The sequence below is a fragment of the Haemorhous mexicanus genome, chromosome 33 (genome assembly GCF_027477595.1).
Source record: "Haemorhous mexicanus isolate bHaeMex1 chromosome 33, bHaeMex1.pri, whole genome shotgun sequence".
NCBI classification, from domain to species: Eukaryota; Metazoa; Chordata; class Aves; order Passeriformes; family Fringillidae; genus Haemorhous; species Haemorhous mexicanus.
Window position 1 is genome coordinate 376,776 of NC_082373.1, and position 12,630 is coordinate 389,405.

Genomic DNA, 12,630 nt, shown 5'->3' on the forward strand with positions numbered 1-12,630 from the left:
GCACCGGGGTTACCGGGGCAGGGGCCAGAGGGGACAGAGATGGCCACTGGCCCCACAAACAGCCCTACATCCATGCGTGACCACAAGAGAAATGATGTGGCAAAGGGGGGGTGCAGCTCCGTGGTTGGCAGGTGTTCTGCTGGCATGGATATCCTCCTGGGATGGGCATCTCTCCGGGACAGACTTCCCTCCGGATGGGCATCCCTCTGGAATGGGCATCCCATCAGAACGGGCATCCTCTTGGAACAGTCGCCCCACTGGAGTGCCCCCCACCAGGGTGGGAATTCAGCATGCAGGACATGCCCTGAGATGGGATTTTCCATGGGATAAGTATCCCAAAGGGGTGGGCATAACCCCAGAACGGGCATCCTTGGGAAGGACATCCTTCTGGGACAGGCATCCCACGGGGATGGGCATCCCCCTGTAATGGACACCCCTGTGGTGGGCACAGGGTCCACACATCCCCCCTGCACTGTGACTTCACACTTGGGGACATCAAAACTCCCTCTCTGTGTCTGGGGGACCCCCAGCCCGGTACCCACCTGTGCCGGGGGTCCCCAGAGCCTGGGCTCCCCCCCAGAGCCGGGAACCTCTCGGGGCCCCTGAGGCTGCACCGCATCAAAGGCTGCGGGATGACGCTGCCACCACCCAAAATATCCCGCGGAGCCGATAGTGGAAAAGTTGATGTTTAGACTCAGAGGAGGGGGGGAAAAACACCCTGGGGGCCCCCGCTGGCCCCGCCAAGGTCAAAACACAGCCCAGCGTGGAGAATAAAATACCAAAAGGCAAGGAAAACGCCTGGAAAGGAACACAGCCCGAAATAACCCTCCGAGCATCTCCCGCCTGCCGGGTTATCTGCCTGCTAAATTCTGCTCCTGCTTCAGCATGAAAATAGCCTGTTTTCCTGCGGTAGGAGTCAGGAATATAGATAATGACATTCTTATAAGTCACCTCTGTTACTCAGCTTTTCCTGTGTGTCCTGCTGGGCACCTCGGGCAGCCGCGACCCCCAGGTGGGCAGGGGCACCCTGGGCACGGGGCACAGACCTCCCCGGCTTGGACAAATATTCCTGGGTGCTGGAAATAGCTGCTGTGGGCCAGAGCAGGGCCAGGGCCAGCAACAGGGCCAGGGAGAGGGCGGTGCCATCCTGCGCCAGGCTGTCACATCTGGGAAGCCGGGTAACAGCTGGATGGTGGCCACAAGTTGGGCCTGCTGAGGGATGGGAGAGCCCTGTTCAGGGATGGGGTGCAGGGGGGCTCTGCCTGGGGGTGTAGGACAGAGAGACAGGATGACACACAGAAGTGCGGGACAGAGGGACAGGAGTGCTTCCAGGACAGAGGAAAGATGTCATTCCCAGAAATGTGGGACACTGGGACAGGACAGTGCCCAGTGGCGCAGGACAGAGGGACAGAGTCATGCCCAGGGGTGCAGGACAGTGGGATGGTGACATTCCCCAAAGTGCAGGACAGAAAGACAGGACAGTGCCCAAAGTTTCTGGAGAGAGGAATAGGATGACACAGAGAGATGCAGAACAGAGCCATGCCTAGAGGTGTGAGACAGAGGGATGGTGTCATTCCCAGAATCCAGACAGAGGGACAGGACAGTGCCCAGAGGTGCAGGACAGAGCAATTGTGTCGTTCCCAGAGGTGCAGGACAGGACAAGACAGTGCCCAGAAGTGGGGCAGGAGGACTCTGTCATTTCCAGAAATGCAGGACAGAAAGACAGTCAGTATCCAAAGGTGCAGGACAGAGACAGCTGTGCCCACCTGCCCAGACCCTCAGGTTGCCCCATCCCACCTGCGGGACCATCCCCATCCCCTCCCACCTCATTCCCTGTCACCATCACCAGCGGCACAGCCCCGTCCCGGCTCCCCTCGCCTCCGGTCGATGCGGACCCACGTCCCGCCAGCTCCCGGCTTGTCCGGCCGCCCCCTCCCATCCGCCGCATTCCTCCGGCGCGGGGCCAACGCGCCCAGCAACGGTGGCAGCGCTGGCCTCTAATCCCCGGGCATGCCAGCCCCGGGGGGACCGTCGCCGTCACCCACTCCCTGATAGGTGACCAATGCCCGAGACGAACAATTAGGGACAAAGCGGAGCCGCCGGGGGCTAACGCCGGCCTTCACGGGTGCCTTGTGCGGCATTCGGCGGGTTTAATGAATTGTCCATCAATCCTTTCAGCTCCGCTCGCCCGGGCTGGATTAATCTGAGAAGCCGCAGTGGGGAAGGAGCCGCTAAGCCTGTATTTATTACTCTGCCATTGTAACTAATTGAGGTAATTATCTGTGACTCCAACCCCGCTCAACAATGCCGCATTCACCGGACCCTTCCCACCGGCTCCTCGCGCTGCCTGGGAGAGCCGGCACCGCGGGCAGGAGCGCTGGGATGCAGGGACACGCTGGGGACGGTGGGATGGGGATGGTCAGGCGCTGGGTGTAACCAGGTGACACCGCGCTACGGGGACACGGACAGTGCTGCTGGCACGCGTGGGATGTGGCATGGCCGGTGCCAGCTGCGCGTGCGGGTCACGGCTCTGCGGCTCTGCGGGGACACCGCCAACAGCAGCGTGCACGTGGATGCAGATCTCTGGGGACACCATTGTCACCAGAGTGTCACCAGTGACACACGAAGGTCACAGCTCGCGGGGGACACCGCCACTGGCACACATGTGGATGGGGCTCCTCTGGGACATTGCATGGCCGGTGCCAGCTGCGCGTGCGGGTCGCAGCTATGCGGGGACACCGCCAACAGCAGTGCACCCATGGATGCAGATCTCTGGGGACACCATTGTCACACGAAGGTCACAGCTCGCTGGGGACACCGCCAGCGCTGGCACATACATGGATGTGGCTCCTTTGGGACATTGCCAACACCAGTGACACATGAGACACGGCTCTCTGGGGATGCCAGACACCACCAGTGACACACACGGGTCGCGGCTGTCTGGGGACAGCAGCAGCAGCAGCACACACATGGGCACAGGTCTGCGGTGACATCGCTGTCACAAAGTGACACACAAGGCTCTCAGACACCACCGGCACCCACGACACATGTGGGTCACGGCTCTCTGGGAACACAGCCAGAGCTGGCACAGCCCTCTGGGGACACCACCGTCACCGGTGACACACGAGGGTCACAGCTCCCTGGGGACACCGCCAGCCCCGGTGACACACAGGACTGCCGTGACTCTCCGACAGCACCGGCACGGATGTCACACGTGGCTTTCGGCTCTTTGGGGACACAGCACCGCTTCCCCGCAGCTCCCGGGGCAGCCAGGACCCCCGGTGCTCGCCGGTGTCCCCCGGTGAGATCGGTCACCGGCTGCGCGGCGACATCTGGCGGTCACAGGCGACAACGCGTCCCTCTCCGGGGGCTCCGGTACCGGGCGGGACCCTCCGGTCCCACGCGTTGGCACCCTCACCGGCTGAACCCCCCGTGGCCCCGGGGGGGACCCCAGGCTGCGGCGAGTTTCGGGGGCCGGCGGGTGCTCCGGGGGTGCCGGGGGAAGGCGCTGGCGCCGGCGCAGCCCGAATTAGAAGGTGATTTTCCCGGCGGGGAGCGGGTTTGGGCAGCAGCTGATCCCACGGGAAGGGCCGCGCCGCTGCCCCCGCGTCTGGGACACCCCGCGCCACGCCGGGCACCGCGCCGAGCCGGGGCATGACGTGCTGTGCTGGGCTGTGCCAGGCTGTGCTGAGCCATGCCGGGTTATGCCAGCCTGTGCCAAGCCGTGCCAAGTCGCAAAGAGCTGTTCTGGGTTTTTCCGGGCTTTGTGAAGCTGTGCTGGCTATGCCGTGCTGTGCCAAACTGAGCCATGCCAGGCTATGCTAAGGTGTGCCAAGTCGTGCCCAGCTGCGATGAGCTGTGCCAAACAGGCTGTGCCAGCGATCTGGGCTTTGCCGAGCCATGCTGAGCTGTGCTGAGCCATGTCAGGTGGCATCAGGCTGTGCCAAGCTCTGCCAGGCTGCACTGAGCTGTTCTGAGCTGTTCCTTGCCATTTGAAGCCGTGCCAAGGCTGCTGAGTTGAACTTGGCTCTTCTGGGCTTTGCCAAGCCATGCCAGGCTGCTGTGCCAAGCTGACCTGTGCCAAGCTGTGCCAGGCTATACCAAGCTGTGCCAAGATGTTCTGGGCCATACCAAGCCACGTTCCAATCTGTGCCAGGCTGTGGCAGGCTGCATCGTGCCATGACAATTCGTGACAAGGCACGTGGCTCATACCAAACCTTGCCAACCATCCTACGCCGTGCCAGGCCATGCCAAGGTGTGCCAGGTGCCACCGTACCGGCTGCAGGACCATACCTGTGCCACGGGGGGCTGCAGTTGTCATTGTGGCTCAGGCCAGAGCCAGGTATGGGACATCGATGCCACCCTGGCCATGCGCCAGGGCAGGGGACACATGGGGTGACGTGGCCTTGGGGGTGCCCCCCCAGCCTACCGGGTGGCCTCGCTGCGGCAGCTGCCCCGTGCCGTGACCTCCGGGCCGGTGTCACCGGGATAATGACAGGGTCGCTCAGGGGGGCGGGGGAGGAGCCGGTTTTAAATAACGTGCAAATTGGACACGATATTTGTGCGGTTTCCTGGGGCCGCGGGGATCTTCCCCCCCCCGCAGCGTGACTAAGAGGTGGCGGCTGTTTAGGGGGGACAGTTCCCCCCCGGGTGAGTCACTGGGGGTCCCCCCCCGGCTGTGACGTGGGGCTGGTGGCCGAGGGCCAGCCCTGCTGCGCTCACCTACTCATTATGGGGGATACGGGGGGAGCTGGCACGTCCTGCCCGTGTCGTGACGCACTGTGGTGGCCGCCGGGACACCCGGGACCTCCGACTGACCCCGGCACCATAACGTGGGTTGGGGGGGGGGTCCGGACACCGGGAATGTCATGGGGGCGTGCCCAGACACCTGTGTCCTTGCTGGGGGCTCCAGAGAGGACTGAGGGGGTGATCCCCCCCACGCCCCGCGACCTCACACAAACAGGGACAGAGGCAGCACACCGGGATCCCGGAGCTTTTATTGGGGTCAGCCCGTGGGAACTCCAGCCCTGAGCCCCACCCCCGAGACCACCCAAGCTCCGCCCCTGAGAACCACACCCCAACAAGCCCCGCCCAAAAGTGTCACACCCCGTCAAGCCCCGCCTCTCAGGCAGGGGTGGGGCTGGCGGGGCCCGGGGGGCCTCCGGTGCTCTCCAGGCTGCTGCTGCTGCTGCTGTATGCGCGGGGGTCTCGGCAGAGGCGCTGCCGGGAGCCCCCCACGCTGCTCTCGGCATCCGAGTCCGAGTCGGGCGCCGTGTGCCGGCGGATGCGGGACACGGCCTCCCGCAGCGCCTGGGCGTACAGCGCCGGCCGCCGCGGGGGGGGCCGCCCGCGGGCACCCCTGCAGCCCCCCGGGCTCTGCCACGGGCTGCGGGGGCTACCGGGGGGCTCCCGGGGGGGCGAGGCCGCAGCAGAAGGGCTGCCAACCCCGGGGGGCACGGAAGGGCTGCGAGGAGGGGTGCCAGGCCCCAGGGATGATGCCCTGGCATAGCGGACCTGCTGTCGCTGCGGGGGTGGCACGTACTGGGCTCGGACCACCACACGGGTGGCGTCAATGAGGACGTGTCCCCCCGTCCCCCGCTGCCCCCTCCCGCGTCCCGGTGCCCGCTCCCGGCCGGCTGCTGCCCGCGGCAGTGTCTGGCAGTGCCGGGGGGTGCCAGGCCCTCCTGGGGACGGCTGCGTCCCACGGGGCCACCGGTGCTTGGCCTCGGTGGCCGCCCGGGGCAGTGTGTGGCTCCAGCCGGCCGGCACAGCCCCCCGGGCCCGAGGAGCCGGCGGGGGGCTGCGGGGTCCCCGCGGGGGGCGGAGCTGCAGCGTGCGGTGGGGACCGTCATAGGCGGGGGGTGCGATGTAAGGGGGGGGTCCCCCACGGCGGGCGTGGGCCGCCTGCACCCTCTGCATGTGCACCTCGTAGGTGGGGGGGCCCAGCTTGTCCCCCGACACCGGGGGCCGAGGTGTAGGCACAGGGTGCCCCCCCCAGGGTCCGCTGCCCCCCGGCCCCTCAAGCTGTCGCGGGGGGCAGGGGGTGAGGGGTACTCGGGGCCGGGCGGTGAAGTCCTGCAGGCGACAAGGGGGGTTGGAGGGCACTGGGGGCCGGGGGGGGGCCAGCTCGGCCACAAAACGTTTCTCCAGGTACCTGCAAGACAGAGAGGGGAGTGAGGGGAGTGAGAGAGGGGAGCAGGACGGACCCCCCGCCCCACCCCCGCGGTCCCCACTCACGCGTACTCCCCGGCGATGCGGCGGTAGGTCCAGGGCGGCTCGGGCCAGCAGCCCGCAGCCATGCCGGCACCCGGGCTGCAACACGCCACCGTGTCGATCTCCACCAGCACCAGCTTGGTCCGCTCGCAGATCCGCAGGCGCCCCGCACCCCGCTCCGGACCCCCCAGCATGGCCCCGGCCGACAGGGGGGTCCCCACGGCGGGGGGCTCAGCGGAGCCTCGGCGGAGCCACGAGCCCGCCCACACGCACCCACCTGCCGCACGTGTGCCCCCGGGGACCCCGTGTCCCGCCCGGTGCCACCTCGGGCCACGCTGACCCCCGGGCGGCCGGGAGACCGGCGCACCGCGAGGACCTCACCGGCCGTCCCAGGGGTGTCGTGTCGCGTGTGTGTGTTTGTGTCCCCCCCCCCCCCCGCCCCGCGGGATCCCTTCCCCCCCTGCGACAAGCAGGCGATGGCGGGTTTGGCACCAAGCGCTGCAGCCCACGCGGGCTCCGAGCGGAGCTTAGCAACCCTCCGGCGGCGGCATGGCAACCGGCACGGCCCCCCTCCCGAGTCCCCCGGGCCCCCCGGTACCTGCCCGGCGCTCACCTCGCTCTGCAGCCTCTGCCGGACCCCGGGACTGGCACGGACAGCGACCCTGGGCCGGCCGTCCCCTCCCCGCCAGGAATGTGCCTCGCTCAGCACGGCCGGGCCTCGCGCCTCCCCTGTGGACACCGGCTGCAAACTCCGGTGTCCCGGCTGCCCGTGACCCCCGCCAGCCCCCCAGGGCACCCTAAGACCCCGCTCCCCCCCCTCAACCTCCCCCAGCCCTGCCCGACTCCCCCTGCTCACCGTGGTGCCCACCAGAGGGTCCCCATGTCCTGCCAGGTCCCCGTCTCTGTCCCATCCCCAGTCCTGGCCTTTTAGAAAAGCCACAGGCGTAACAAACAGGGATTTAGGGTCTGGGCGAGCTCAGCAGATTCCCCCTTCCCACGGGAGGGCCACACCCCCTCCCCACACACCCCCTCCCTGGCCAGTGCCCCCCGTGCCCTGCACGGAGCCAGGGGTGGTGCCAGGTCTGTGTTTATTCGTGGTTTCTCTTCACACACGACGCGGTGGTGGGTGTGGGCACAGCCGGGGGAACCTGGGGGGAGACCCCCGGGGGCGTGGGGGGGTCCCCGGGCCGGGTGGAGCTGAGTGGATTTCACCAAACCCAGGGAGAAGGTGCAAGGGGACAGGGACGAGAGGCCACACAGGAACAGCCCTGGCATGGCTATGGGTGACCCCCAGGGGGGTCAAGGGCTGTCCCCATCACCCCACATGGCTTTGGGGCGCAGGGCACAGCATGGGGGGGGCTGTGGGGTCCCCCCACCCAGGGAAAGGCAGCAGGGGCTGCCCCAGGGCTGGGGGTTATTGCTGGATGCTGCTGGTGAGTGGGGGCATTCCCCGGGTGTCCCCACCAGCCCGGGGGGGGCACAGTGATACAGGAGAAGAGAGTGGGGGGGGGGGGTTGGGAGGCCTGAACCCCCCTCCCCCTCCCCACTGCCTCAGGGGCCCTGGGGAAGGACCAGGGCTTGCAGGATGTCCGAGAGGGAGACGATCCCTTTAACCACATCGTTCTCATCCACCACCACCAGCCGGTGGACCTGGGGAAGGGGGACACAGGGAGGGGCTGAGGGGGTGCAGGGACGCTGGTCTCCCCCCAGAGACCCCCCAGCCCCCCAGAACTGTTACCTCAGCCTCGACCAGGCGGTTGATGATGGTTTCCAGGGTCTCATGCTTGTAACACTTGAGGACCCCCTCGAAGTAGTGGGAGCGGTGCTGCAGCGCCCGCGTCACCGTCACGTCCAGGTTGTTGTAGGTCTTCTCAGCTGCCAGGTTCTGGGGCAGAGACAAGCATTGGGGACACAGCTGGAATTAGGAGACCCCCCCACCACCCCACAGTGTCCCCCCAAACCAGGATTTTCCCCCAGCCCAGGATTTTCCCCCACGAGTACTCACAATAACATCGAATTTGGAGTAGATGTCCACCACACGCCCTGGGGAGGGAGGGGAGCAGCTCAGCCAAGCCCATGGCACTCAGGAGGGGACACGACCCCCAAGGAGGTCACTGGGGACAGCCCAAGCGAGGACAGGACATCCTTACCCGAGTCATCGACCACGGGCAGCGCGGAGACGCGGTGCTGCACGAAGATGCCCAGGGCAACGTAGATGGGGGTGCTGGTGCCAACCACGGCAATGTTCCTGTAGGTGCCAATCTGCAGCTCCTCCAACGTCCGTGCCATGAACTCAGGCTTGGGCACCTCTGAGATCTGAGGGGACAGTGAGGGGACAGGGCTGAGCCCAGGCTTGGGGGTGAAAGCACAAAGAGCTGAGGTGCAGAGCAGGGGCCATTGTGGGACCCCCAGGCAGGGGCGGTGGGGAGGGTCCATACAGAGTCCTGGGGGTCCTCTGGCACTGCAGGGTGTGGTGAGGTAGCAGAGCTGTGCCCACCCAGAGCTGGTGGTACCTGGTGTGCAGGTACCTGGCACAGCCCAGGCTGGGAGTTTCAGAGTGACCCCTGGAGCAGCTGAAGGTTCTGGGGCAGCTTTTGGCACAGCCTGAGATGGGGGCCTCCGGGCAGCCCCTGGCACAGGGAGCTGGCACATCCTGGGCTGGCACTTTGTACAGCCTGGACTGGGAGTCCCAGGGGAGCACCTGGACCTGGCACAGCCCAGGATGGAGGTCCTGGGACAACCTCTGGCACCGCCTGGGCTGAGAGGCTCAGGATAGCCCCTGGTAAAGCCCAGGGTGAACATCCTGGGGTAATACCTGGAACAGGCACCAGGCACAGCCCAGGCTGGGGGTCCCAGTGTGGCCCTGGCACAGCCCCAGCTGAGGGTCCTGGTCTGGCCCCCACCATCACCAAGGGGCAGAACTTACAAAGAGCTTGAGGAACTTGAGGATGCGTTTGTGGGTGAGGATGTAGAGAGTGTTCCCCGAGTCGGGGTCGATGACGGGCAGGCGATGGATCTTGTTCCGGATCAGGGAGGAGACGGCGTCAAACAGGCTGTGGGGGGGAAGGGAGGGGGGATTTGGGGTGTTCCTGGCAGTGCCACCACCAGCTGTGCCCCTCTCCCTGCCCCCCGGGATACCTGGCATTGGGGGAAATGCAGACCAGTGGCTTGAAGGAGTCTTGCAGATAAACCTCTGTGGGGAGAGGGGTGGGTGAGGGAATGGGGGGGTGGGACATGCCGGGAAGGGCAGGAGGCAGCCAGCAGTGACCCCTCCTCACCTCTCCACGTCTCTATTTTATGTTCCTCAAGCTCATAGATCTGCACCTGTGAGGAGGAGGAAGAGGAGAAACCCGGATCAGCCACCCAGGGTCAAGTGGGGCAGGCAGAACCCGACCTGAGCCCCCCGGCAGACCCCAGCCCTCACCATGGGGGATTTGTAGTAGCGGTGCAGGATGTTGATGAAGTCGGTGATGGTCAGCATTCCTGGGGGGCAGGCAGGGTGAGGAGGGTCCTGCCAGCCCCCCTCAGCCCCCAGAGACCCCCGGAGCCCTCGCTCACCTACAAAACTTTGCTTTTTGCTGTCCCAGAGCGGGGCTGCCCGGACACCGTTGGTGACCAGCGCGAAGAATGCCTTCTTCACCTGCAGGCACGGGGGTCAGGGAGCCCCAAAAGTGCCTCCCCGGCCCCAAAAGTGCCCCCCCGGCCCTAGCACACCTGCAGGGATGTGTCAAAGACGACCAGTTTGGAGCTGGTGGGGATCAGGTCGTAGCAGCGATGGGATTTCATGAAGGCAGTGTAGGCACCGCGGTGAGCGTCCCCTGGGGTGGCAGCGTGAGGGGACACCCCAAGACCTGGAGAACCCCAAAACCCGGGACATCCCCAATCCCGGGACACCCCGAATCCTGTGGCACCCCCAATTCTGGGACACCCCAAAATCCTCTGACACCTCAAATCCCGGGACACACCAATACTCGGGATACCCCAAATCCCGGGATATCCCAAACCCTCCAGTGCCCCAAGTGCCGTTTCACTCCCAATTCCGGGACACCCAGCTCAGGGCTCCAGAACACCCCAAAATCCTCTGACACCTCAAATCCCGGGACACACCAATACCCGGGATACCCCAAATCTCGGGACACACCAAACCGTCCAGTGCCCCAAGTCCCATTTCACTCCCAGTTCCGGGACACCCAGCTCAGGGCTCCGGGACATCCCCAAATCCTCTGACACCTCAAATCCCGGGACACACCAATACTCGGGATACCCCAAATCCCGGGACACCCCAAACCCTCCAATGCCCCAAGTCCCATTTCACTCCCAATTCCGGGACACCCAGCTCAGGGCTCCGGGACCCCCCTAACTGCGGGATATCCCCGCTCATGGGGCATCCCAAATCCTGCAACACCCAGCTCCGGGTTCCCCCAGACTCCGGGACCGGAACCCCCCGGCAGCTGCAGCCCTCGGGACACCCAAATCACCGCGTCCCCTCCCGTGCCGGGACGTCCCCCGGTATCACCTTCCAGCCCCGGGGGGCTCAGCTCCGCGGGGCTCTCGGCGGCCGGGCCCGGGCCGGGGCCGGGGTCAGGCTCGGGGCCGGGATCCTGGGGGCACACGGGGTCGGGTCAGAGCGGCCGCGGTCCCGGTGCCCGACCCCCGGTATCCCTCCAGCCCCGCTGTCCCCCCCACAACCTCCATGGGTCCCGCTCCGTCCCGAGGCGCCGCTGCCCCACTTCCGCCCGGCTCCGGCCCCGCGTTCGCCCGGTTCCCGGTCCCGCTTCCTCGCGGCTTCCGGCTCCGCTTCCGCCCGGTCCCGGTCCCGCTTCCGCCCGGTTCCTGCTCCGCTTCCGCTCGGTTAGTGCTCCGCTTCCGCCCGGCTCCCGGAGCCAATCCGGCCCCGTTCCCGGTCCCAGTTCCGCCTGGTTATCGGAACCACTCCCGCCCCGTTCTCGTTCCCGGTTCCGCCCGGTTCCTGCCCCGCTTCTACACGGTTCCTGGAGCCAATCCGGCCCCGGTCCCGGTTCCACCCGGTTCGCGGAACCACTCTGGCCCCGGTCCCGGTTCCACTCGGTTCCCGGTTCCGCCCGGTTCTCGGAACCACTCCCGCCCCAGTCCGGTCCCGGTCCCGGTCCCGCCGGCACCGCCCACTGACTCCCGGCCGCCGGGAGCCCTTCCCCTCCCACCGGGTCAGGGGGATGGTTTGGGGTGGGGGGGTTGGGGTCACACGCGTGGGGACCCCCGGGGGTTCGGGCACACGGCGGGACACACCTGGGATGGCCCGGGGCGGGGGACACGGACATGGGGTCCCCGGGACGGGAGAGGGGCGTGGGGACGCACGTGAGGGTCCCCGGGGGTGGGGACAGAGCTCGGAGTGACCCAGGGCAGGGTCACAGATTTTGGGACAGAGACCTTGGCTGGGGGGACACGTGGGGACAGCAAGGAGCAGAGCAGGACCGAGCTGTCCTCGATTGAACCCGTTGTCACCGCTGTCCCCCCCAGACCCCCCTACCCCTGAGCAACCCCAGGAGGGATCAGGCGGCCTCGGCTTCTCACGCGCTTTATTTAAAATAACATCCAGTGGTTCCGGTATTGGTAAAAACGGGATTTCTACACGCCCCGGCCTATGTACAGCTCTGAAAGTTAAATTTCTCGTATATTTTCTGTTAAAACTTTCTCATCCCCCCCACTCGCGCTTTTCCTCTGTTTGCTTTTTTTATTTTTTTAAATTTTCTTTTTTTTAAAGATTTTTACCTTAAACCTTTTTTTTTGTTTCGGTTTTTTTTTAGTTTTTTTCTTTCTTTGCAGCTTTGACGAGTTTGCGGAAGCAGCTTTTCAAGATCGGCCCCGGCCCCCCCACTGCACCGGGGCGGGGAGGGGGCACCACCCCCATCAGACCCCCTCCCCTTTTCCAGGAGCACGAGGATCCCTCCCTTCCTTCCCCGCGCCGTGTTTGTGCGTTAAGAGATCCCGGCGCCCCCCGGGGTCCTCCCCCGGAGTGGGGAGGGGGCGGGCAGGGACCCCGGGGTGGGGGGGGGGGGGGGGGGCTGGGGGTGTTAATGCCCACTCGCTGCTTCGCTCTCCGAGGCCGCCCCTGCCTGGCAGGAGGTTCCAGAGAGACCCCCCCCCGTCCCCACCCCCACCTCGGAGACTGGGTTTAAAACCCCCCCCACACCTTTTTTTTGCCCCTGCACCCCAAATCTCAGCCCAGCAGAGCACAAAGAGCCCCCCCCCCCAGCCCCGTCTAGTATATACAATATAAGGTATAAATAGATAAATAACCTTCCTCCCCCAGTGCAGCCCCAGCTGGGAGGGCCAAGGGTGAGCGGGGGGGGGGCTCTACTCAGCCCCTCCAGCCGTGGGGGCCACGTGTGGGAAGGAGGGGTCCCCACCCAGCCCCTCCAGCCCCCCACCAGAGCCGGG

The 12,630-nt window shown here is 66.0% G+C and overlaps 2 protein-coding genes across 6 annotated transcripts; both read right to left on the reverse strand.

Moving 5' to 3' along the window:
* Positions 1 to 4,979: 4,979 nt before the first annotated feature.
* DDN (dendrin) lies at positions 4,980 to 6,996 on the reverse strand. Of its 2 annotated transcripts, XM_059871836.1 has the most exons (3): positions 6,827 to 6,996; positions 6,238 to 6,312; positions 4,980 to 6,154 (listed from the first exon to the last, which is right to left on the reverse strand). In XM_059871836.1, the coding sequence occupies exons 2-3, from the start codon at positions 6,297 to 6,299 to the stop codon at positions 5,125 to 5,127; spliced, it is 1,092 nt and encodes a 363-aa protein (XP_059727819.1). In that variant the 5' UTR covers positions 6,300 to 6,312; positions 6,827 to 6,996; the 3' UTR covers positions 4,980 to 5,124. The 2 variants fall into 2 exon arrangements, with proteins under 2 accessions (XP_059727819.1, XP_059727818.1); XM_059871835.1 differs by lacking the exon at positions 6,827 to 6,996 and having other exon boundaries at positions 6,238 to 6,629.
* A 288-nt stretch (positions 6,997 to 7,284) lies between these two features.
* On the reverse strand, positions 7,285 to 11,037 carry PRKAG1 (protein kinase AMP-activated non-catalytic subunit gamma 1). 4 transcript variants are annotated; one of them, XM_059871718.1, is made up of 12 exons: positions 10,903 to 11,037; positions 10,730 to 10,814; positions 9,928 to 10,031; positions 9,772 to 9,853; positions 9,638 to 9,696; positions 9,492 to 9,537; positions 9,352 to 9,406; positions 9,140 to 9,266; positions 8,364 to 8,529; positions 8,219 to 8,256; positions 7,952 to 8,098; positions 7,285 to 7,863 (listed from the first exon to the last, which is right to left on the reverse strand). In XM_059871718.1, exons 1-12 carry the CDS (start codon positions 10,906 to 10,908, stop codon positions 7,765 to 7,767), a joined length of 1,014 nt encoding a protein of 337 aa, XP_059727701.1. In that variant the 5' UTR covers positions 10,909 to 11,037; the 3' UTR covers positions 7,285 to 7,764. The 4 variants fall into 4 exon arrangements, with proteins under 4 accessions (XP_059727701.1, XP_059727700.1, XP_059727699.1 ...); XM_059871717.1 differs by having other exon boundaries at positions 9,928 to 10,064; XM_059871716.1 differs by having other exon boundaries at positions 9,638 to 9,853.
* Positions 11,038 to 12,630: the final 1,593 nt, after the last annotated feature.

Excerpts from the sequence above, each read along its gene's own strand:
- DDN (XM_059871835.1), bottom strand. The coding sequence starts at position 6,407 with ATGCTGGGGGGTCCGGAGCGGGGTGCGGGGCGCCTGCGGATCTGCGAG. Across the intron at positions 6,155-6,237 it reads CGCATCGCCGGGGAGTACGC|GTACCTGGAGAAACGTTTTG; the intron begins GTGAGTGGGGAC and ends TCTGTCTTGCAG.
- PRKAG1 (XM_059871715.1), bottom strand. Across the intron at positions 9,267-9,351 it reads TGCATTTCCCCCAATGCCAG|CCTGTTTGACGCCGTCTCCT; the intron begins GTATCCCGGGGG and ends TCCCCCCCACAG. Across the intron at positions 8,099-8,218 it reads ACTCCAAATTCGATGTTATT|AACCTGGCAGCTGAGAAGAC; the intron begins GTGAGTACTCGT and ends TCTCTGCCCCAG.